The 25,872-nt window shown below is 39.9% G+C and overlaps 2 protein-coding genes across 6 annotated transcripts in view; one reads left to right on the forward strand and one right to left on the reverse strand.

Annotated features, from left to right (window-relative positions):
• Window positions 1-1,939: 1,939 nt before the first annotated feature.
• Window positions 1,940-25,218, reverse strand: naga (N-acetylgalactosaminidase, alpha-). 3 transcript variants are annotated; one of them, XM_031892724.1, is made up of 9 exons: window positions 24,988-25,218; window positions 14,410-14,452; window positions 12,422-12,591; window positions 10,666-10,840; window positions 9,782-9,959; window positions 9,058-9,152; window positions 8,799-8,960; window positions 7,807-8,004; window positions 1,940-2,621 (listed from the first exon to the last, which is right to left on the reverse strand). In XM_031892724.1, exons 3-9 carry the CDS (start codon window positions 12,574-12,576, stop codon window positions 2,346-2,348), a joined length of 1,239 nt encoding a protein of 412 aa, XP_031748584.1. In that variant the 5' UTR covers window positions 12,577-12,591; window positions 14,410-14,452; window positions 24,988-25,218; the 3' UTR covers window positions 1,940-2,345.
• The window catches only part of zc3h7a (zinc finger CCCH-type containing 7A), a 34,570-nt gene continuing 32,909 nt past the window's right edge, over window positions 24,212-25,872 (forward strand). For 2 of the 3 annotated variants that reach the window (XM_012970510.3, XM_012970511.3), the window contains exon 1: window positions 24,218-24,351. In XM_012970510.3, the coding sequence (XP_012825964.1) occupies window positions 24,289-24,351 (63 nt within the window). In that variant the 5' untranslated portion in view covers window positions 24,218-24,288. 3 annotated transcript variants of the gene reach the window in all.

Below are 25,872 nucleotides of genomic sequence, written 5' to 3' on the forward strand. Positions count from 1 at the left end.
GTGCTTTTGGTCTACTTCTCTGTGTCAGGTAGCTCCTATTTAAGTGATTTCTTGATTGAAACAGGTGTGGCAGTAATCAGGCCTGGGGGTGACTACAGAAATTGATATTGAAATTGAAAATTGAAATTGATAAACCACAGTTAAGTTATTTTTTAACAAGGGGGCAATCACTTTTTCACACAGGGCCATGTAGATTTGGAGTTTTTTTTCTCCCTTAAGAACGTAAACCTTCATTTAAAAAACTGCATTTTGTGTTCAATTATGTTATGTGTGACAAACATGCAAAAGAATAAGAAATCAGGAAGGGGGCAAATAGTTTTTCACACCACTGTACATGTTGAAATGAACCTTCTTTAAGACATTAAAACATTTTTTCCAGGGCTGTGGAGTCGGAGTCCGAGGCAATTTTGGGTACCTGGAGTCGGAAAAAAATGAACCGACTCCGACTCCTACTAAATTTAAATGGGAATAAAAAAAAAAAAAAATAAAGCAAGTTTAAATGTCCCAATTCACAAACAGTCATAATTAATTACTTCTCTGCTATAAGAATAAAGCCCAATGCACGCAGTGCATAAACGAACACGTTGAGTGACCATGAAGAATGCTTTTCATTGACTGTATGAATGTATAAAATACATTAGCATATTAAAAACAGAGGAGTTGGAGTCGGAAGTATCAGAAACTGAGGAGTCGGAGAATTTATCTACCGACTCCACAGCCCTGATTTTTTCTATGGTGAAAACTTGGCTTTTGGCTACCAAGTAATGGTTTAAGAAAGTAGAATATTGTAGACTTTATCTTCTCTTTTTTATGAAAATGTCAAAATGATATGAATCAAAGTTAAGGTTTTGGCACAAAAAACAAGCCTTAAACCAAGGTGAAGTTGATCCCACACTCACATTAGTACAATGTGCACGTCAGACACTGTGTTGCCCAAAGATTATTAGATCACTGTCTAATGTCCACTGCTATTGGTTTGCCAATGTGACACAGGCTGATATTTGAACTTGATATGGGCCTTCTTGACTGTAATAGCAACTCTTCATCCTCTGTACATGATCCAAATACCAATGACCACACTGGTCTAAACATGCAGACTATGGCCAAACGTATTTCCTCAGTCTTTTTGTGTTCCAACTGGACTAATGGCCAGATGTCTGGTTAAGATTGAATAAGCCTATGGTGTGGCTGGCCAAAAAAATAAAAATGTCATTTTCTTGCAACATGGTCTGTATATGTAAATTTAAGTTTATAATCTTCAAATTTTTTTTTTATTAACTTTCACTGTGTTTGTCTTAATCAAAAATATTTTCTATTACCTAACTAATAAAGAGAACATAGTACAAATTATATGGATTAGAGATGCACCAAATCTAGGATCTGGTTTAACCCATGTGCTTTTTGCAGAGTTAAGTTCAGCCAAATTTAATGTATTCAGAATAAGTAAATGTACAATTTTTAAAGGAGACATATTAGATAAATGGAAAAACCCCTAATTTTGTAGGCAATTATATAGTTCTGGTTTCACTCACAGTCTGTAAAAATGGCCCCTTTATTGGAGCTCCGTATAGATCCTATAAGTTCTCTGTCCATTTCAAATGAAGGGTGGGCGTGTCCTAACGGTCCCTGCAAGAAGCACAGTAGGAGGGGGATAGCCAATCACAGCCCTGCAGTCACACAAGCAAAAGCAGGCTTCAGTTCCCTATCAGGTCTGCACATCCAGAGAATTCAGCCAGCAGGAAGTGGAACAGATGGGCAGGACTAGTGGGGTTTTGGTGGATTTTCTCAATAAATCAGTCCAAAACACAACTTTTTTTTTTTTAAGCACAACCCTTTTAAATCTAGGAGTATAATTCACATTCGTAGCTGATGCTCATTTTTAAATTGAAATGTGAATTAGCAAATTAGGGTTTGGATTTATTTTAGTACACAGACAACATTTTTGAGAAAATTTTTATATTTGTCCAAATCCAAAAATGATCAATTCAGGAAATCCCTAGTTCCGCTAATTCAGGATTACATTTTGCTGAGAGCTTTAATAAACCAGTGTTAGTCATAGCGTCAGTAATATACTAACTTAAGTATGAGAAATCAGTGATTTAAAAGTATATAGTTCACCCATTTACCAACATGATTTTACTCTTTCACATACAACATAAGCATTTATGGTTTGATTTTATAAAAGCAGTGGCATGAAAAATACATACAAATATACTGTGCATATGCAGGTCTGTACATACAAAGATAACGCCCAGTATAGGATCTTATACCACATAATGCAATTTAAATTTATCCTGTGATAGTTGCACCATCCTTTTTCTAACATGGTTTGAACTTCAGTGAAATTATGGGATATATGATGTAGACACAGGACGCATGAACAGAAAAATAACACCTGTGGGGTTTACTCTCATATCGATTCCTGTGCTAGATTTAAAAATCCCCAAGTACTCTTTTTCAAATACATTGTACAATTTATAGCCATCAGTGCATTGAGTGACATTGAGCAAGCCAAGGCTGGTAGAGTATGGTTTGGGTAATCCGTCTGTTCCTTTATTAAGCACGGCAACTGCATACTGTCCATTCATCAGCTCTCGCTTCCATACCTCTAGACTGCCAAACTGTATTCAAATCAGAGAACAGCGCATGTTATGTACAGGCTATAAAAACTGTAAAATACTGCAAAAATAAAACCCCACTCCAATGTGTTGGTGGGTAACAGAAGGAGAGGAAATTATATATATTATATTATATATACAGTGGTGTGAAAAACTATTTGCCCCCTTCCTGATTTCTTATTCTTTTGCATGTTTGTCACACAAAATGTTTCTGATCATCAAACACATTTAACTATTAGTCAAAGATAACACAAGTAAACACAAAATGCAGTTTTTAAATGAGGGTTTTTATTATTTAGAGAAAAAAAATCCAAACCTACATGGCCCTGTGTGTAATAAAAAGTAATTGCCCCCTGAACCTAATAACTGGTTGGGCCACCCTTAGCAGCAATAACTGCAATCAAGCGTTTGCGATAACTTGCAACGAGTCTTTTACAGCGCTCTGGAGGAATTTTGGCCCACTCATCTTTGCAGAATTGTTGTAATTCAGCTTTATTTGAGGGTTTTCTAGCATGAACCACCTTTTTAAGGTCATGCCACAACATCTCAATAGGATTCAGGTCAGGACTTTGACTAGGCCACTCCAAAGTCTTCATTTTGTTTTTCTTCAGCCATTCAGAGGTGGATTTGCTGGTGTGTTTTGGGTCATTGTCCTGCTGCAGCACCCAAGATCGCTTCAGCTTGAGTTGACGAACAGATGGCCGGACATTCTCCTTCAGGATTTTTTGGTAGACAGTAGAATTCATGGTTCCATCTATCACAGCAAGCCTTCCAGGTCCTGAAGCAGCAAAACCACCCCAGACCATCACACTACCACCACCATATTTTACTGTTGGTATGATGTTCTTTTTCTGAAATGCTGTGTTACTTTTACGCCAGATGTAACGGGACATGCACCTTCCAAAAAGTTCAACTTTTGTCTCGTCGGTCCACAAGGTATTTTCCCAAAAGTCTTGGCAATCATTGAGATGTTTTTTAGCAAAATTGAGACGAGCCTTAATGTTCTTTTTGCTTAAAAGTGGTTTGCGCCTTGGAAATCTGCCATGCAGGCCGTTTTTGCCCAGTCTCTTTCTTATGGTTGAGTCGTGAACACTGACCTTAATTGAGGCAAGTGAGGCCTGCAGTTCTTTAGATGTTGTCCTGGGGTCTTTTGTGGCCTCTTGGATGAGTTGTCTCTTCGCTCTTGGGGTAATTTTGGTCGGTCGGCCACTTCTGGGAAGGTTCACCACTGTTCCATGTTTTTGCCATTTGTGGATAATGGCTCTCACTGTGGTTCGCTGGAGTCCCAAAGCTTTAGAAATGGCTTTATAACCTTTACCAGACTGATAGATCTCAATTACTTTTGTTCTCATTTGTTCCTGAATTTCTTTGGATCTTGGCATGATGTCTAGCTTTTGAGGTGCTTTTGGTCTACTTCTCTGTGTCAGGTAGCTCCTATTTAAGTGATTTCTTGATTGAAACAGGTGTGGCAGTAATCAGGCCTGGGGGTGACTACAGAAATTGATATTGAAATTGAAAATTGAAATTGATAAACCACAGTTAAGTTATTTTTTAACAAGGGGGGCAATCACTTTTTCACACAGGGCCATGTAGATTTGGAGTTTTTTTTCTCCCTTAATAACGTAAACCTTCATTTAAAAACTGCATTTTGTGTTCAATTATGTTATCTTTGACTAATAGTTAACGGTTTTTGATGAGCAGAAACATTTAAGTGTGACAAACATGCAAAAGAGTAAGAAATCAGGAAGGGGGCATATAGTTTTTCACACCACTGTATATTTTAATGTTTATCCATATCTTCACACTAGGCTTCCAAAAATAGGAGAAAAAGCTTCAGCAGGTTTGCTGCAAAACATTTATTGTGGGTAGTGGTAACACAACATGTTGTGTTACCACTACCCACAATAAATGTTTTGCAGCAAACCTGCTGAAGCTTTTTTCCTATTTTTTTGGATTTCTACAATTGTATTTGGTTGCAGCACAGAGCTACAACTAGGAGCCAAAGTCTTTTTTCGCAAGTATTTTATACAAAGTTCACCAACAATTATCTTCACACTAGGCTGAGAGTTTACAAGATTAGGGGGCAGATCCAATTAGATTTACAATTAATTAACTCTAACATAATGCCAGTAAATATTTGATACTGCAGTCGCTGAGCTGTAACAAACCATGAAGCAGAATGATGATTAATGCTTCATAGCAGTAGTAACAGACACATTGAGCTGCTTTTATACATGTGTCAATTAAATTAACACAATGCTCACTGTCAGGAAAATTATGCTAGGTTTAAAAAAATCACTGGGAATCTTTTGGGTATCAGCAGTTTAATTTAAAGGCAAACTGGAAAAACAAATGCTACCTTTCTGGATTCATTCCATACATAAATGGTGACTAGATTTGTAGTGTCACACAATTGGAGCAGTTATATGAACACAAGCTTAACAGATATCCCTTCAGATACTTTGAAAATTACACTACTATAGTAAGGATGCGGTGGGCTTGCTTCTATCCAGAACAGTTCAACAAGGTATTTATTTGTATGTGTGTTATACGTCATCAACATATTAATGACAAGTGCAATTGAAGCGTGTACAAGTCACCATGCTTTTAACCCACAATACAACATTTTCCCATTAACAAACATTACAGTTATGTGGTGGAGATGTATCTGAAACTATTGCGGCTGATGCACTAAAATGTGCATACTGTAGTTGCTCATTCACTTAGATTAAGGCACAATTGTCCTGAAATCTTTTGAGTTTTGATGTCTTCATATCCGGCACTTAGCATCAAAATAATGCCTGTGCCCAATTTTTTATCCGCAAGTTTGCTGCAGGGCCACTAGTGGCAGTAGCTCTAAGATTCCCTTGTGGCAACAGGTAAATTGTATGCGATTTGCTAATGGAGGAGGAGGGATGGAACCATTGGAACAGTGCGCGACTATGCAGAAGTGCAAGAAGCTTTAGACAAAGGTACATTTAATAAATGGCGTATATGCTGCTTAGTATTGTTCCTGACAGCAAATTGCTTTTGTCAAGCAGATTTTAAACAACAAGACCTATACAAAGACATCAGACATAGCAGTAGGAACTAAAAGAGGTTATGAAATTCATTAAAAGGGGATATAAATTCCAGAATAACATTTTTGCCTGATGAAAGAACATGTTGCTGTAAGTGATTTTTCAATTTAAATTAAGAATATTTAAAGGTTTTAGGTTATTTGTAAAAGTAATAGCAACTGAAGGCAGTATTTTTCTAATCCTTTCTACAATGCTGGTTCTGAACCAACGTAAAAGTAAGCTATCCTCCAGCTAAGGCTCCATTTCCCACCATATCTTGTATGATTCTTAACAGATCTTTTAAATCAGCTTGCTTCTACTACTTCTGTTTCAATTTTTAGAACTAGAAGTGCAGTGAATAACAAGATATACTGCTTTCAACAGCAACTACCTTTACATGTAAGCTTACAATAACTTTTGAAATAACTGTAAAGGCAGTAAATTTGTAATGAATAAATATGTCAGAATTATCATAATTTTCATTATGTAAAATGTATTTTTCAGGTTTAAAGGGGCTAGACTAATTGAATTGCCTTTTATGAGGAAGTGAGCATGAACCTAGACTCTGGGATGGTAGTGGATGTGATCGACTTAGATCTACTTTTCAAAGTGATTTGACTAAGAGAGAGTGTGCAGAAAAGTGCAACTACACTGGTAAAAATGAATGGGAGATTTAGACTATTAAGGTAGATTGTCAATATTGGAGTTGTTTTCTCTTGTGAAAAAGTGTTTGAGAGGAGGATTACTCTTTACAAGTACATTAGAAAACATTATAGACAGATAGCATGGGATCTTTTTCACACAGAAAAAAACAACTCACCCGTGTGCACTCTTTTAGACTTTATAAAAATCAAAAATTGTAAAAGCAGAGTAAAAAAGCAGTAATTTTTAATTGAGTAAACACACAACAATAATACTATTGTGTCTGCACAAAGGCACATAGTGATTGCTTGAGCATTAAACCAGTGGGAACGTAGTAACTTAAATTTTTATAGCATTATAGGTGGTTCTTCACAGTGAGGTTGTGGAACGCCCCGCCGGGTGATGACATGATAGCAGATTCTATTAATATCTTTAAGAGTGGCTTGGATGACTTATTGAACAATCATAACAACAGGCTATTGTGATCTTAAGATCTATAGCTATTTAAAGAAATGCTACAGATGCTTTTTACTTCCAATAGACAGGCACAATAGTGCAATAGAATAGTGCAATAGTGCATACCCGAGTAAACAGCCCTAGAAGCCCTCTATGTTTAACTGACATCACTTCCTGCCTGCATCTCTCCTGCTGGCTAGTCTCTCGCTGCTGAGGTAAGGGGAAGAAGGGAAAAGTGAGGGGGAGAGGGAGAGAGGAGCAAGCTGTGCAGGCTCATGCCATGCCTTGAAGGTATGAGCTGACAGAAGGATGTCTAAACACTGAAGTTCACGTGTACAGAATAGAAGAAAGGGAATGCAGTGGTTTCTTTCTTAGTTTAACCTTTCCTTCTCTGTATAGATAGGTTTGCATGTGTGTGTATAGATGTGCACTGGGGGTCATTTAGAAGGGTAGAACTTGATACATTTTTTAGAAATTAAATATCTTGGTTTCAAAAAGTTAAGCATTTTCAAAATATCTACTCCTACATGTGCTCTTTGCCGATCATTCATTTGCACTGCTGGGTTTTCTAAGCCTCCACTACCAAGTGGCAAAAAAAGTGGTACAGTGCATTCCACTTCCATAAGGGTTCATTTGCATGCCATCTATATGACTGGCTGGTACAAGGGGCATATGGTGTGAGCAGTAATGTTTCACTTCTCAATTTATTTGTTCATCCTCATACCAAATCTGGGGTAACTGGAGAAGGTGCAGGATCAGCAATAAGTAGCTACAGTAGATATCTTGAAAACCCATATCTTTTAAAAATGAAGATTAATTAGAAAAATATTTGTAATGGCACTGGTTGTTTGAACATTTGTCCAAAGGTAAACATTCCCTCTGAGCCCCTTTCCATCGTTAACAACCAGAAAAGACAGATTTAATTCAGTAGCATAATGTACAGATTTAATAATAACTGATGTAATTTTCTAAAGACAGAAGGACACAGTTCTGTTGAAATATGTTAAACAAAATTTGCTAGTTATACATACCCGTAAGATAAGATTTCCCTGCTTTCCCATAGAGTCTTGGTTAATGTAAATGAGCAAGCGATTTTGTAATAGATCTTTGGCATCTTGCGATATTGTTCTGAGGTCATTAGACATGATAAAAGGTGCTGCCAGAATTGCCCAAATAGCCAGTTGTGATTTGGATTGTTCATAGCTTAGGCCGAAGTCTCCAGTTATCAGCTGTAAGAGGGAAAATTAAACACAACACTATTATAAAATTAAAGTTACTTAAAACATATGCTGTTATTACCAATGGACAACACAGAAATCTCAAACAACTTGGGAAATGTATTGCTTTATAGAGAGCCCTCAGTTGTTGAGAAGAAACCCTAGACCCTAGACACTTGGACTTATTCTCCTCTATCATGTCTTGATCATGACCATGGGGCATACCATATATTTATAACACACTACAATGTGTCAGATGTTTCAGAGTAAAGGATAGGCTCACCATCTACTCAGATCACTGCATTGAAAAACATGAGTATTGACAGGGCCTAAAAATATACTATATCTAAACCAGCTGCTTTAAATGAAATTATAATGCTACAACAGAAGTTAGTATGTGTTCCTATATAAAAATGTATAATAATAAATACTAATAAAATAAATAATGATAAAAAAAAAAAAATAATTGTTTCTATTACACTCATCTATTGAGAAAGTTCTCTATTTTGTGCAGTGGTGTAGAAGAAAGGCACAAACTAACTTCACAAAATGATATGCTGTTTACATTAGGTTAGCTTATATAAACCAAAACAACTCACTATAAAAAGAAAAAAAATGATGAAAGCGGAGTCAAAAGCAGTGCTGTAACGGCAACAATTTAATTTTGCCCATTAAAGGGCTGTAGCTAAAAGTACTGTTTTCATTCAGCTTTCCTTTTTATGCTATTTAGGTGTCTGCACAGTGACACTTTAGTGGAAGAATGACTATCTAAGCCATCAAGTGGAACCAGTTGGGAATTAACTCACCATATCTGGATCATTCCATCTTCCAGGGCCTGCAGCTGGCTGTAACACATCCTGATTTTTAGCATACCACTCAATAATATCCAGAACACTGTCCCAGGAATCCTGAATGTCTCCGTAGTTTCTCCACATGTTACAGATGCTGCCCAGCTGTGTGTAGTTTACCTGTAAAAATGCAAACACACAAGACATAAGGCCAGGGAGCATTAATTAGATTGTCACAGCCATCTCCTTGGAGAAAAAAAATGAATTAAAATCCCACCTTTGGAGGGAGTCCACCCTCATAGGCAGGCCAGCTACAGGAATACAGGATTGGCCTCCCAGTAGCATTTAAAGCTTCACTCATTTTAGGATATCCTGAATCAAAAAACAAAGAACTGACACGAATCTATACGAATAAAGTATATACGTATATATAATATATAAGTATATACTTTACGAATATAAATAAAGTTATCCATACATACATACATACATCTGAAGCGAACTGACCAAAATACAACATTGCCGACTAGAATTAATTGATGTAAGCCTACATTTCACATTAGAAATACAAAATAGTTGCTTCATTTTGTAACCATCATTCTGCTATGCTTTATAAGGGTGCTCGTCTGAGCTGTCTCTATTAGAAATATCAGGCCAGTTTACTTTGTTCAGGTTATAACTAGTTGCTGTGCTACAAGTTGCAGGTGAACATGCTGTTCATGGTAGAATGTAAAACAGCACATTGGGACTTACAGTGGCATTTATATATACAGACACACATATATAGACGATGCAGATGCTTGTGCATAACAACCTGCTGCCAATGCATTTAGTCACTAGCACCTTTAATAACTCACACAGCTTCCCTTTTCTGGTGTTTCCTCAAGAAGCACGGCTAACTACAGCAAGCAAAGGGGGAATTCCATTATACTGCATTAGCTGTTTAGTTCACTTTTAACCAGAAATTTATGTTTGTGAAATTAAAAAACCCAAAAGCAGACCTAAAGCCTTTTCTGTGGAATTTGAATAGCATCCATCAAATTTTAACATGTCAACTTCCCAGGACGCAAAAGTGTCAGCATCAATCTTGATGGTGTCCAGGGTTGTTCCAGGGTACCCACCACATGTGTAGTTACCCATGTCACTGTATATTCCCAGTTTCAACCCTTTAGCATGAACCTAAAATAATAAAAAAGGTAAATGTAATAATGGTGTACTTCTAAATAAAGTTATTGAACACAGAATATAATAGGCTTTTTACAGATGATTATTGTTTGTCTCAATTGAGATGTCTCCAGTTGTCCTAAAATGAAAATGTAGTTACATTACATTATACTAAGGGCTCTGGCACATGAGATTTGTTGCCTGCGTTTTTTCCCCCTGGCGCTTTGGCGACAATACCCACGAAGAGATTTCATGCGAGTTGAGCTCCAGGCGATCTGCTACCCATGGTACACTCAACAGTTAACCCCCCCTCATGTTTACTCAAGTCGCTCAGAAAAGGGTCTGTGTGCGATTTGAAACAGCAGGCGAATTGAAGTAGCCTTGTATGTTTTGACGCTGGCGATTTCCATTGATTTAGCATTGGCGTCTTGTCGCCAAATCGCTCTTTTAAAAATTGCCGGCGACAAATCTCCTCGTGTGCCAGAGCCCTAAAGAATCTAGAGAACATTATAGCAGTTTAACTTTTAAAGGTCAATTAAGATAAAACACAAATATAAAGACAGCTGCCACATCAGTACCATTTCATGTTGCTGAAGCTGCTTCCACTTTTTTATATTAGTAATCTTTGTTCATTCTTTGTTCAATTATGTTCATTCTTGATTCTCTTTTACCATACATTCGCTCCCAGACCAAAAAATACACCAGAGTGTGCCATACTTACATAATCAGCTAGGGCTTTCATGCCACTTGGAAACCTTTCTGGGTCAGGCTCAAGTCTTCCATTAGAATCCCTTTGTTTCCTTGACCAGCAGTCATCAATGCAAACATAAACATACCCAAGATCTCGCCAGCCACTGTCAGCCATCTTGTCAGCCATGCTTTTGATTAAATTCTCACTAAAAGTAAATACATTACTGCAAATATTTCATATTCAAAAATATATAACATTATATTTTCTATGTTAATGCTATATATCTGTACATACTGTATATACAGTATAGGTTTTTACATTTTTTAGTTTTACATTTTACATGTGCCAGAAACACGCAGCTCTCTCCTCTCTCCCCCCTTCTTCAAGAATGCTAAGAACTCCCCCCCCCCTTAGCAATGTGGAGCTGAGCCAATCAGCAGGAAGCTTCCTCATAGTCTTACAAACTCAGAATGTACACTGGTCTGGGTCTCAGTGCAGGAGCGAGGCATTATGGGAACTTTCTTTACACAGCTCAGTAGGCTTCTGATCATCTGAACAGGAGAAATATGGGGAGACTTAAGGGCACTATTGAGAGAAATGAAGGTATGCCTGCAGCTTGAGATTAACTCATATTAGGGGACACAAGGATGGAGGTCTCTGACCAGAGGAAGCACCTACAGTCTACTCTCTTTGTCAGCCCACTTGTTTACATTTTCAGATGAAAAAAAACATATAATCCATATATAAACATCTTACTGACAATTCCTCAGTGGAGGCAAAGCCAATCTTCATATTACTTCTGTATTAATAAAGTTTAAAAGTTTGGCAAAATACACCTGGAAAACCCTGCAGATCCTCATCATTTTCATTACAGTCTGTGGTGTGATTGTGGAAATGTGTGTAAACTTTCTCTTATTAATCAACGATTATGATATGACTATGTAACTCATTTATCATTTTTTAATGTTTGCATCTTTACAGAAAAAGCATAGCCAAATTAATTGGGGGGGGGGGGTGCCAATAAATAAAAGCTATTTAAAGAGAATAACATACTGTATGAATATCAACAAGCCCATTGCCTAATCTCAGATACAGGGATATGCATTTTTTAAATATATAGAATGCAGAGTTCAAGCACAGTTCAATTAAAGAGGAAATGGAAACTTTTTATACATCTTGTTCTGCAGGTTTCCATTTTGTGACTTTAAATATTTTAACTAGTTACTAGGGTTCCAATGAACCTACAAATATACCGTTATTTTCAGTTAGAAGTAGTGATGAGCAGAAAAATTTGTGAAACACCAAAAATGATGCATGTCAATTTTCTGTCACTCTGCAAATTTTTCCGTGGTAATTTTTTGCATCTGTTTCGCAAAACAATCCACCAATGATGAAATGCAGAATTTTGCTGCAAATCCATGCCTGGCGAAATATATATCGCTCATCACTATTTAGAAGATAAGAATAATACAAGAAGGAGAGGGACAACATAAAAATTAAAAGAAAATTATACTTCAAGCTTTACAATTAATATGCTTTCTAGTAGGAGACACTAGCCCTGGTAGCCAAAAATAAGTTTTATGCTTCAAGTCATAGAGGAATAGGAAACAAATCACAAAAATAGGTGGTAAAACTCAACTCTACCTTGTTTCATGAATACTGGTAGAAGGGCACATTCAAAACAGATAAAGATAAGCCTCTCTCACAGAAAAGTAAGGCTTTTTCTGCAGCATTTTCAAGTACTCAGAAATGTGTATTGGTCACAGACATTTTTAGAAGCGCTTACCCTATGCAATTATCTGGATCGCTCTTGCAGTCTATGTTACATCTGTACCTCTGCCATGTCATCCAGCCCATTGGTGGTGTTCTTACTAAGCCATTGTCCAAACACCAGCAAAGGGCCAGCAGGGTCATCAGGATACAAAGGGATGTGAAATGCATTCTGTTCGTGAATAACTTGAAAGAAGAAGGAAAAAAGAGTGTTATCATTTGCCTATTGTCAGCTACATTTATGTCCTAAATACTGCAGTTATTTACTCAAGTTCATTTTCACGTTACTTCTGTATTAATAAAGTTAGATAAGCTCACATGTCTAAACCGCTAAATTCACAATTACCAGCTAATCTCAGAACTGTGCAGAAGGAACTTCCCTTTCTAAAGCTGTAACACCAAACTAAAGGCTTAAAAACCATGTTTTATTCTCTTTCTGTGAAGGCATATGGCAGCTGTATTGCTTTCAACAGGCATTTATTCTATGTCCTTTAAATTGTAGGCATTTGTTATCTGCCCTTTTGTCTTCTGAGGCCCTTTTCTTACTTCAGGGCAAGATTATGGTGTGCAACTCACCGGGTGCAGAAAAACCCAGTACAGACAAGTGCTATTGCAGGCATTTGTGTGTTGTCACAATTTGTGAAAGGGACCACGTCCACCAGTTCCTGAAAAGCAAGTCCCACTGAAGAAATGGAACAGTTAGCAGCATGAGGCTGCCAGTCAAGGATATCCCTCGGGCATATTTACGCCAGCCAATAGGAGTCCTTTTCACCTTTCATTCACTTGAATTGGAAATGCCTGGTGTTCTATTCCACGTCTTAAGGCTCAAAAATGCCAGTACTGACACTGTTGGTCATTGCCAATTCAATTGAATGCGGACAGCAGGGGGATTTTTTGTTCACTTTCTTCCTGCTTAAGTATACCTGTGAAGAAAACTTCAAATGTTCTATTGTTAAGATGCCTCTCTTGACATTTAAGTATGATGACTAACAGCTTAAACAAGTAAACTGATTGCTCGCCAGAGTTTTGGACTAAAAATCTGCTTAAAAAGCACATGCATGTTTAATCAGAATGGCCAGATTAGGTAATTCCCCCAGCAGTAATGTTTCAGAGTTTGGCTTGGATGAAAACTGCTGAGATATATGATACAGTTGGTAGAAGTCTTTATGAGGTTTTCAGTTTCGGTCATGTTATCATGACTCCCCTTGGTCAGCTATAGTAAATGAGCCTCCTGTTTACTGATTTTAGGCTGATGTCAGACAAGGCATAGGGCGGATATTTTCGGCAAGCGGAAAAATGCTTGCCGAAAATTCCACCCTACGCCTCCTACATGTGCCTGCACCCGAATGAATGAGATACACTCGGGTGCAGACACATGTAGTGGAAATGCACATAAAAACGCGAGAGTTTCAAAGTCTCACGTTTTTATGCGTATTTTGGCTACATGTGCCTGCACCCGAGCGTATTCCATTCATTCGGGTGCAGGCACATGCAGGAGGCGTAAGGAGGAATTTTCAGCAAGCGATTTTCCGCTTGCCGAAAATATCTGCCCTACGCCTTGTCTGGCATTAGCCTAAAAGGAGAGAATCAAATGAGATACGCTCGGGTGCAGACACATGTAGTGGAAATACACATAAAAACGCGAGAGTTTGAATGTCTCACGTTTTTATGCGTATTTTGGCTACATGTGCCTGCACCCGAGCGTATTCCATTCATTCAGGTGCAGGCACATGTTGGAGGCGTAAGGAGGAATTTTCAGCAAGCGATTTTCCGCTTCACGAGGCATTAGCCTAAAAGGAGAGGATCAAATTTTGAATATACAGGAGGATGAGTTTCTGTCAAATCAATTGGCAGTGTGGGAAAAATACACATTTGTAAGTGGTTGACTTTTAATTATCAAGATTTGGATTCAGCGTTACACACATAATACAGTGACATGTTTTTTGAAACAACAAACTTCAAACGAAAGGACAACATTAACTTAAATTTAGGTATATACTATACCAGTCGAAAATGGTCAGGATCTTTTAGAACTAGTCCAAATTACCTGCAAAAAAATAAAGAACAATAATTACAAATAATGAAAGGGCTAGTAACACAAAAAAGCTGATTTATGTGAATTTAAATACAATGTAGAAACTCAACACTTGCAAAACCTCTATGTTTGCTTCAGAAACCCCAATACTAATGTTACACTCTTTGCCGGGCGAACCGCTAATTCAGCCCCCTAGTTGTATATAAAGTAAATAGCTCATTAATTGGAAAATTGGTTATTCATAAGTATATAGTAGAAAGTACAGGTATAGGACCCATTATCCAGAATGCTCAGGACCAAGGGTATTCCGGATAAGAGGTCTTTCCGTAATTTGGATCTCCATACCTAAAATCTACTAAAAATCAATAAAACATTGATTAAACCCAATAGGACTGTTTTGCATCCAATAAGGATTAATTATATCTTAGTTGGGATCAATTACAAGGTGCTGTTTTATTGCTACAGAGAAAAAGGAAATCAGTTTTAAAATTCTAAATTATTTGATTAAAATGGAGTCTATGGTAGACGGGCTTTCTGTAATTCAGAGCTTTCTGGATAACGGGTTTCTGGATAATGGATCCCATACCTGTACTAGCACCATACCATGAGCAAGAAAAATCAGTTAAAAAAAAAAAAAAATGAAATATTAATCTGCAGTTCAGTACATGAGAAAACAAGATATTATTTAGGAAGTGTTTAATGACATCCACTGGCAACAGATCCCTTTGCTGCCCACATATTAATAAGGTTGTGTGACAGTCCTGTAGAAGGGCCTGGTTCAGGGCAGGTTGCTGCCAGTAGCAAAGTTGGGAGTTGTCTTCACTGCTTAGGCACTTGCAACATGAACCAATTAAGTCACATGATAGTCACGAGCCAAAGTAAGTTTTCAAGTAACATTAGGATGATCCACGTATGAGCAGTAGAAAAATATCCCAGCTCAGTAACTATTCAGAAAATGAATAGGTTGTTTACAAACAGTTTTACACACCAGAGATATACCAAAACATTCTGATGACTTACAAGGCAATATAATTCCTGATTAGGAGAATTCAAGAACAGAATTAGATAATTATATTTATTAACAATGAGTATTCATATGCATATATGCAGTAACAAACCTACACAATAATAAATTCAAGACAATACAGGTATAGGTATATACAGAATGCTCAGGACCAAGAGTATTCCAGATAAGGGGTCTTTCCGTAATTTGGATCTCCATACCTTAAGTCTACTAAAAAATTAATAAAACATTAATTAAACCAAATAGGATTGTTTTGCATCCAATAAGGATTATTTATATCTAAGTTAGGATCAATTACAAGGGACTGTTTTATTATTACAGAGAAAAAGGAAATCAGTGCGGAGCTCTCTGGATAACAGGTTTCTTGATAAAGGATTCCATACCTGTATTCGCTTTGAACATATATGTTGCAGATATTTACAAGGATAGTATTACATGTGGTAACAACATCTCTTCTATATATGCTTGCTGTCTGGTACCTGTATCCTTTTTATTTTAAAAGGAGAAGGAAAGGTATAATGACTGGGGGGGGGGGGGGGGGGGTGCAGTGATTGTAATCACTTACCGGATACCCCGGGTCAGTGCACCTGTTAGCAGAACGTTAACAAAAAAAGATGGCTTTTCACTGTACTGAGCATGCTCGGGCCCTGGGATTGTGAAGAAAGAAGACAGGAGGAAGAGGATCGCTCATGTGCAGGGTACCCCGAGCTGGTGCAGACAGGGGAACCGCCCCCCCCCCCTGAATTTTTTAACTTTCCTTCTCCTTTTCTCCTTTAAACTAGGAGCTGTGCATTTGTTTGTATGTATCTAGACTATATTCAAAAATACAAGGTTAACTTCAGGTAGTAATGGCACATCATGCTGGGGGTTTTTTTTTTTCACCTGTGGAATGCAGGTGTAGATCTGTTTGGATCAGCTTTTTCTCCACCTGTGTTTCTACACAGCCTTGTGTGCCATCAGCCTCATAATGATTTAGAAGACAATGGGTGTTAAAAATATAGACAGAGAACTGGATTTACCACTGCCTTTTGTCAAAGAGAAGGGGGATTAGTAACTCTGTGCTATACAGGATGTGTTTAGGGTTGTATTTGTGTATCCTGTCCAGAGAGCATGTACTAATGCTAGTTATATTCCCAGTGCCTGGTAGCCAGGATGTTATAACACCACAGTTCTATATCCAGCTTTATACTAGAAGCCTGTGTTCAATAATGTCATAATGACCTGGCATGTCGTGTCAGATCGCAAATATTTCATGTAATTTACACATCAGATTGTTGTATCAGTCCCATTATATTTTGACTATATTTGCAGGAAGAGTTTTGTCGACCTGACACCATCATACAACATCTCCTGTGGAGTTTAGCCCAAAAATCTGTGAATGCTTTACTCAGTCTTAAATCACATACAATGAGTGAGCTGGGGCACTTGCTTGTAATGTGCATGGGTGTGCCCCAATTTTTTTTTTTTTTAGAAACAAAGAAACAAACTATTCTTTTTCCCTATCTTATTGGCGGGGGGGGGGGGGGGGGGGGATTTTTTAATGATAGGTGACCTTTAAAACGTGGGAATTTTTGCAGAAACTGTGGCAACCTGCTCCATGCAATGAGACCTTGGGCACTGAACCCATAGCTCTCAGCTGATATTTTTTTTTTCAATTACATTTTCTAAGTGATGTTAAAGAGCAGGAAATACAGGAATAATATAACATGGAGAGCTGGAATCTGCAGCCATTATTTCAACATAGTTAAGGAAAGTAGCTCTCTAAATGAGCCAGGTGTTCCTGCACACTGATCTTTTGTGTTTTTAACATCTACCCTGAGGAAGGGAGCAGAGAAAGCAAAGCCAATGTATAGCACAAACAGAAAGCACAATCACCTGTGAATGAATCTGTCGTCCGTTGCACAAAACAAGTAGGAGAAACCCAGAGCAGTCTCTGTCCCCATAGACTGCACTCCAGCAGCTACAAACTCCAGCCTGTACTGAAACTGCATAATAACCAGGAAGTACTGAGACACACACACACACACAGATCACAAGACCAGACCGGTTAATTGACAAACCCCATTGGCTCAGTCAACATTTCCTGTAGATGTTAAGAATTTAGTGCCCTCTAATGGAGAATCTATAGAGTGATTCTGAATAATCAAGGATATTCTGTGCACCAGCTTGCATAGCTGAGACTCTCTCTAACTAAAGGCTAAACGGTACAGGATATTTTTTAGGATAGTGTTGGGTTGACAGAAGGCATCCTACAAGTTGGATGTATTTGCATGGGTTAAAATATAACAGAACTGATACAAAATTCTGATGTGTAAACTACACAGCCAGATTACCATGATAGAATCTGATGACAGACTTTTTTACTCACTGAAATACAGTGACTGACTGTCTGGAAGTCTGATCCAACTTTACGTTACAGCTGTGGAGATCAGATTTTGTAGGATCCTACAAAATCTCCTGCTGTTGCATGCTGTTTCTATTATAAGATCAGACGCAAAAAATCTGATCAAAATTCCCTTTTGGAGTTTAGCCCTTAGAGCTGTTGTTGTTTAACTTGAGAATGAATCACCTGAGCAATAAAGTATAAAGTCTCCATATTATCTGTCACAGGTCTGTTACAATAATGAAAGAAATTGTAAGTTTGAGGATTGACTTTTGCAAGTTAAAAAAACACAAATAAAAACAAGTAGAGGACAGAGGATCAGACAAAATAGATGTAAATCTAGTTAAGTGTTCAAGGAAAATTTATGAACACATTATATGAGCCCCAAATAACAGTCCAAGTCCAAGAAACAAGTCAGAAACCAGGCATGATCCAGAAAAATAGCTGCAAAAAACAAGCCAAAGTGAATATGATCCAATTAAGGCAGAATGTAAATGAATGTAAATGTACACAGACAGGAACTAACAGCAGCGACCAACAGGGTAAAATAGAAAATGTAATACTAGAACACAACACTAACCTAACAGCTATCACAAAAGTCATCTTAACATGTGTGATCCAGAGATTTTGACAGTTCAGGTCAGAATGGCACTTTTTCAGTCTGGCCTGCATTATTTAATGCTATTAGCTGCTTTACAGGCCATTGCTCTTTTACACACATAAAGCTTCCACAATGCAGATAATCTGCTGGCTTGGCCTGAGGGGAAAAAAAGCTTGATGATTATGATGATAGTTCAAATGAAATACAGCCTTTTAGTTAGCACGCCGGACAGCCATAGTATCTAAAACTTCAGTCTTTATTCATTTCCTTAAAAACATTGTGCATGATGCATTTCGTGCGCATGGGCACTTAATCATAGGCTTATGATCATAGGATTATGATGATAGTAACAGGGATATAACATTAAAATATAGGAAAAGTTAGCAACCCTAAGTTGAATTAGCAAACCGCCCCAATGAGAATTGCAGTCTGGGCAATAGTAATAATGTAAATTTTAAAAGTGTTTAGAAAATCACCATGAATAAGTATACATCAATTAATTTTTTAGGTTTTTTTAGGTTTAAAGATGTCCTTTAAAGGTACACAGCCCAGCCTCTCTACTATCAGGATCTGTCCCCTACATTCATAGAGCAGAAAGCAAGCAATGTTCGCACATTACTCAACTGGGGGAGGCAGCAATCATAAATTTAAAAGGAATCATGGCGAATCTTCGTTCCCTTACCTACCAGCAGCTTTACATGTAGGCCACAAATGATTAGGCCCAGAGCAGCACGATTTTAGTGCCATTTGGAAATGTGCACTAAACCCTAAGGCTGATGTCAGGCGTGGCGTATATTTTCGGCAAGTGAAAAAAGACCACCATACGCCTCTTACCTGTGCCTGCACCCGAATAAATGAAATACGTTCAGGTGCAGGCACATGTAGCCGACATCCACATAAAAACGCAAGACTTTGCATTCTCTCGCGTTTTCATGCCTAATTCATGCTAAAGCTGAATTAAGCAAAGCAGCGGAGACCCTCAAAAGTCTTGCCTCGAGGCTAAATTTTGAAACCCAAAGATTTTTAGAGCAACATGTCAGTATCTCTTCTACTGTTTACAGGGTAACCCTTTGTATTTCTGGCTGGGTGCAGGCAGTTCTTAGGGCTCTGGTACACGGGGAGATTAGTCGCCCGCGGCAAAACTCCCTGCTCGCGGGCGACTAATCTCCCCGAGTTGCCTTCCCTCTGCCATCCCACCGGCGAACATGTAAGTCGCCGGCGGGATGGCAGACGCGGCGAGGCGATTTCGGGAAATCGCCGAAAAAGCCTCGCGAGTCTTTTTCGGCGATTTGCGCGAAATCGCGCCGCCGCGTCTGCCATCCCGCCGGCGACTTACATGTTCGCCGGTGGGATGGCAGAGGGAAGGCAACTCGGGGAGATTAGTCGCCCGCGAGCAGGGAGTTTTGCCGCGGGCGACTAATCTCCCCGTGTACCAGAGCCCTTAGCCAAAAATACAAACATCTGTAGAGACACTGGGCCAGTTAATCACATGGAATTCCATTTACTTCACACTTCAGTAATTTACCCTAATTTATATCAAGTCACTTTGATCCACATTATCCTGTACCTTATCTGTTTGTCCCTTGCAGCCCCCCCTCCCCCGTTTATATGACTTGGTTAACACCTTGCACACAGATATTCCTTTTTTTCTGGGTATTTGATCTATGAGCTGAATGTTGTATATATATCAGAGAGTCGCAATTGAAAATTCAGAGTCCTGCCGTAGGTTCCAGTATTCAAAGAAAGTACTCATCAACAGGTAACAGGCCCCGTGCTGGCTGTGCGCCTTTCAAATTCAATACAAATAACCTGGAGAGTACACATATTCTTCAGTGCAACAGTGTAATTTATTGAGATATCACTGCACAATGATGCAGTGATATCTCAATAAATTACACTGTTGCACTGAAGAATATGTGTACTCTCCAGATTATTTGTATTGAATATATATCAGAGAGCACCACGGCTTCATTGTAATCAGCTTGAAAAAGGAACTAAAATGTTCTGAAAGCTTGCTATGGTTATCTTGGTTAGCCAATAAATGTATCACCTTTATACCACTTTTGTTATTTATTTCAAAAGGGTTACCCTGTAAACATTTTTGACTGGCTAACACGGTACATCACCTTTTTCTGCATCTATCTCTTCTACTGAGACTCTTTATTCAACGTTGGCAATGCCCACCACCCAGGAGGCCCAAATGGCAGCAGGCTAATTGTGGTGGTCCCCTAGGTGGAAAGGCCCAGCAAACTAATAGTATGGGCCCCATAATGTCTGACAGTGGCCCTGTAGATAAGTCAACCCCCCTCCCTTTTTTGGGGGAGTCCCCAGTTTAACGGACAGATAGGGTCAGCAGTGTAACTATAGTCCAACTGGCCTTGGGCATAATGTCCCTGTCTGCTAGAATTGCTGTTTTCCACCTGTTGCCAAAAGGCAGGGTTGGACTGGGGGGTGAAGGGCCCGCCGGGACTCCTGTCTCAGGGGCCCTGCAGGTGCCCCCAGCCAGACGCGTCCCCTAACCCCCCCCCGCAGGGGCCCCCCAACCCCCCTCGCAGGGCCCCCCTCCCGACGTCCTCCTCCAATCGCGTAAATTTGACGCGTCAGGGGAGGAGTAGTCGGGAGGGGGAGCGCTACAAGGGTCGGGTCTGGGCCGCCGGGGCCCACTAGAGCCGGGGCCCACCGGGATTTTTCCCGGTGTCCCGGCGGCCCAGTCCGACCCTGCCAAAAGGCCATGTGTACCATTTGCCTAAGCATGGTCTGAGGCTGAGCAAGCTTAGTGTTTTTCTTATAAAGCCACTTTTTATAACCAAAAGGTGGATGCAGCGAGTTAATAGACTAATAGTGTACCTATAGAACTAGCAGATGCCTAGTCTCCTCCAGCACAATGGAAAAGAACAAGTGGATCTACTACTGTTTACTTTTTGAAATAAAATGATATTGTAAATAAATTAAACTGTAATGTACACTTTGAGCTGGCAACACTTTCTTGATTTGAATGATATTTATTTACATACTACAATTTCTTTCAAATATTTATATTTAATAACACAAAAATGCCTGTATATTCATTAATAGTAGCTAGCTAATGTCTCCCATCACATGGTTTTACACAGACACTAGGTTTCTGCAAATGTCCCAGATACAGAGATTCCATATCACAAGCGCATTCACCTTGACCCTACAAGTTTCACTTAAAACTGGGTGAAGTAGGCAACCCAGCCGGCCGACCTTACCCTCACTGCTTCCCCCCAGGGGATGCCCTGGACGGGGGAGCACGGCCAGGCCCGGATTTGTGGAGAGGCCACAAAGGCCCGGGCCTAGGGCGGCAGAAGTTTAGGGGCGGCATGCCGCCCCGCCGCAAGAACATTTTTTAATTTTGCTCCCATACGGAGCAGTCGGGACCTCTCCCCACTGCTCCGTATGGGAGTTAAAAAGAGCGTTCGCGCATGCGCTGGCGCTTTGCGCATGCGCACTGGGGGCGCTTTGCGCATGCGCACCGGGGGCGCGCTTGCGCATGCGCACTGGGGTGCGCGTTCGCGCATGGGGGACTCCCACAGGGGCGGCCTCGGGGCGCACCAAAGACAAATCCGGCCCTGAGCACGGCATGCAGATACAGTGCAGGGAGTGAATGCCCGGGAGATCCCAGATAAGGGGTGGCAACAGAGGTACCTGCCTAACACCCCCTCACAGTTGTGCCTTAGGCAGGCGCCTCTTCTGCCTACCCCTAGTTCGGCCTTGCTCAATGGTACTCATCAGATCAAACCTGACATTTTTTTTTTTTTTTTAGAGAACTACTAGAAATTACTAGAAAGAAGATCTGCCTATCACTAAACATATTGAGCAAATTTTGGACAAAAAATGCAAATACAAGCAGTATTTTTACACTGGGAGAGAAAATGCACAGTGTGCCATGAGACTTTCTCTGCTCCTGAAGTCTCATTCTCTTGGAACCTAAAAAGTACCATAAAGAACTGAAAAACATGGGTACAGGATGGGCGCAGGTCTTACAATGGCAACATTCTGTGGGTTAGGGTCCGGAGTGGGTTGACATATTCCTGACCCCGCACATCACTATTGTCCTACATATAACACCGGACCACAACTGTAAAGTCTTTTAAAGGAGACATATTAGGTAAATGGGGAAAACCCTAATTTTGTAGGCAATTATGAATAATATACTGTGGTGGTTTCACTTTGTGCTAAAAATTAATCCTATCTGTAAAAATGGCCCCTTAATTAGAGCTCCTTATAGATCACTTCTCTGTCCATGTTTGAAATGAGGGGTGGGGGTGTCCTAACGGTCTCACAGAAGCACAGTAGGAGGGGGAGAGCCAATCACAGCCCTGCAGTCACACAAGCACAGACAGGCTTCAGTTCCCTATCAGGTCAGCCTAACTACTGCTTGGTTCCTATCCTACAGTGCTGTGTACTGAGGGCCACTGGCTCCCCTGCACATCCAGAGAATTCAGCCAGCGGGAAGTCAAACAGATGGGCGGGTGAGGTTTTGGTGGAATTTCTCAAAAAATCAGTTCGAAACAAAACATTTTTAAGCACAATCCTTCTATATCTAGAGGAGTATAATTCACTGGCACATTCATAATTTTTATAGGATATGTCTCCTTTAATGGGTAACCATGAGCAACAGCTAGTGTAGACTAACTCCTCAATGCAACAGGGGTAACATCTGGCACCACCTGTCTTTACTTATGCCCTTTTAGAGCCAACTTGTCCTGCAGAACTGACTGGGAATCTGCACACATCAGAGTAAGGAACACAGGAAACAGACAGTAAGTGATTCCGTTCAGTCAATTCACCAATTGTGTTCCCCCAAATTAGCCCTTGCCCTGCCTCGATTGCACATAACAGGACATTTACCATATAAAAAAAAAAACTACAAAGATGACTTTTATATTTATCATGCTGTGTAAAAAGTGGAGTGAAACATTACCGGTGATGTTGCTCAAAGCAGCCAATCAGATGCTTTGTTTTGGTTTTCTAACTGTTGAAATCTAATTGCTGATTGGTTGCTCTAGGCAACATCACCGGTAATGCTTCACTCCACTTTTTACACCACATGATAAATATACCCCTCAAGTCAATTATACGATGACCTAATTTCACTGGGCCTTAAGCTGGCCATACACGTGGCGATCTAACGATGTTTCGTGCGACCATTGGTCGCACGAAACATCGTCACATCCGCCACACACAGTCAGGGCTGAAACAGCAGATGAGGTAGAAACAATAGGATTTCTACCTCCTTCTGCCGATTCAGCCGACGGCAGATTTTGGTCAGGCGCCTTCTATGGCGCCCGATCAAAATTTTCTAACCTGGCCGATCGGCAAGTCGTCCGATATCAGCAGCTTCCTGCGATATTGGTCGACTCGCCGACATGCCATACATGCACCGAATATCGTACGAAACGAAGTTTTGTACGATATTATCGGTGCGTGTATGGCCAGCTTTAGTTTGGGTAAATTAAGACAAGAGGCTTTAATGGTGGCAGGTTCTGTTGACAGTCAGAAAAAAAATCTTTACTTCCCCAAAATAGTCTGAGATTTCAGCAGAAAACATACGTGGATACAATGGAACTATTAGAAGCTAACGTGGAGGAGAGTATGGCGCCCAACTAATAAAAAAAAGTCTTTTTTTTCCAATACAAGCAGGAGGTGCAATCAGATAAAAAAAAAAAACAAAAAAAGACTGCCAATGCGATAACACCGCTGCATACTAGCCGCTACCCTGTCTATTTTGTTATGAGGAATTACGCGGTCTCTGCGCGTCCCTCCCACAGGACGGCTACGTGACGCGTCACTGCGTGACATCATAGTCTCGCGAGATGAGACTTGTGGCGTCGGGATTTTCTGTAAGACAGGAGGCAAGGAGCTTGCAGTTAATTGCGGTAGGTGTACGTAGGGACCCGGGACTGGGCGCAGTGTTAGGAAAATCGGGAGTGATAAGCGGTATTGTTGGGCAGTATTTACTAACTTGGATTAGCCGGCACCCCCGCTGTCTTTGAGCTACAGACTTTGGAAGACAGGGCGGGAGCTAGGGTACGTGCATGCTCTTTCCTCTACTGCTCGTTTTGTCACAAGTTTCAGTCCTGGTAGAGATGCACAGGGACTGTATAAGCTAGAGTGTGACTCCCAGCCTATTCAATCCCTACGCGGCTTTTCCGGCACTAAAACTTCTGTGACAAAAGGAGCAATAGAGAAAGCTGTGTAGGGTAAAGAATATACAGGTACCCTGCCTCCTGCCCTCCTTCTCAATGTCTGCAGCTCATTGACAGCAGGGTTACCGGCTCATCAAGTAAGAGCGCCACTGACCCCCCCCCCACCTTAACACCTCATTTTGCACCCACATATTCCACAGTGTTTTTAGACATATACATTGTTCACGTAAGTCTCCTGGTGAGGTTAGTTTTCTTAGGAGCCAGTTAACACACACAAACAAATGTTTGTATTAAAGCAGAAGGAAAGGTACAATCACTGGGGGGGTGCCAAAATGTCAAACACCCCCAGTGACTGTAATCACTTACCTAAAACCTCCAGCCGGTACTCCTTTTAGGAGAAAACTGCACCGACCGGGGTATATGCGACCAACAGATCCTCTTTGTTCTGCGCACATGCGCAATGGAGTGAAAAGCTAAACTTTAACAAAAAAGTCTGCTTTTTGCTCAACTGCTGGGGTTTCTGGATCTCCTCAAAAGGAGATGGAAGGAATATGGCCCTGGCCTGTGCTCCTGTTTGGAGAAAACTGCACCAGTTTCAGATAAGTGATTACACTCACTGGGGGTATCTAACATTTGCCACTCCCAGTGATTTCGCCTTTCCTTCTCCCTTAAGCATTAAGTTTTAGCATGTCTTACTCACAGTATGTTAAGAATAAGGCTGGGCGCATTGGAGCTGACTCATGTATTTGTGGTGTAATAATTGCTGGAAGGAACCGAAAGCTTTAGCCTTACCTACAGCAAAAGAAGCATGCCACAACTTGTTTTACAAATAAAGCACATGATCTGTAGCCTTAACCTATTCTCCAGCCCCATTCATTCATTGGTGTGATTCTAACGACCTTTGTAAAGGTTCCTTCAGTCCATGGCAGTACAAGATTCTAATTATTTACTTGGTCCTTATTCAGCCACCTTTTTTCTTTATGGTAAATGGATGCTTTTCAAAAAGCTGTTAGACTAATGTTACCCTTTCAATAAAGAAAATAATTCCTTAACCAGTTGCTATCCCTATTTATATAGCAGCATCTGACCATTCCCTGCCTCAGTGGAGCTGGCAAAGTTAAAGGAATAGTTTAGTGTAAAAATTAAACTTGGTAAAATAGACTGCGCAAAATAAATGTTTTCAATATAGTTAGCCAAAAGTGTAATCTATAAAGATTGGTGTGGGCAGATGTGTAACATAATGGCCAGAAC

Source organism: Xenopus tropicalis, chromosome 9 (assembly GCF_000004195.4).
Source record: "Xenopus tropicalis strain Nigerian chromosome 9, UCB_Xtro_10.0, whole genome shotgun sequence".
In the NCBI taxonomy this organism is placed as follows: Eukaryota; Metazoa; Chordata; class Amphibia; order Anura; family Pipidae; genus Xenopus; species Xenopus tropicalis.

Coding starts and splice junctions, on each gene's coding strand:
- naga (XM_031892724.1), bottom strand. CDS start 12,576: ATGCATTTCACATCCCTTTGTATCCTGATGACCCTGCTGGCCCTTTGC. Junction 9,153..9,781: donor TTCCACAGAAAAGGCTTTAG/GTCTGCTTTTGG, acceptor TTTTTGATTCAG/GATATCCTAAAATGAGTGAA. Junction 2,622..7,806: donor AGGGAAATCTTATCTTACGG/GTATGTATAACT, acceptor ATTTGAATACAG/TTTGGCAGTCTAGAGGTATG.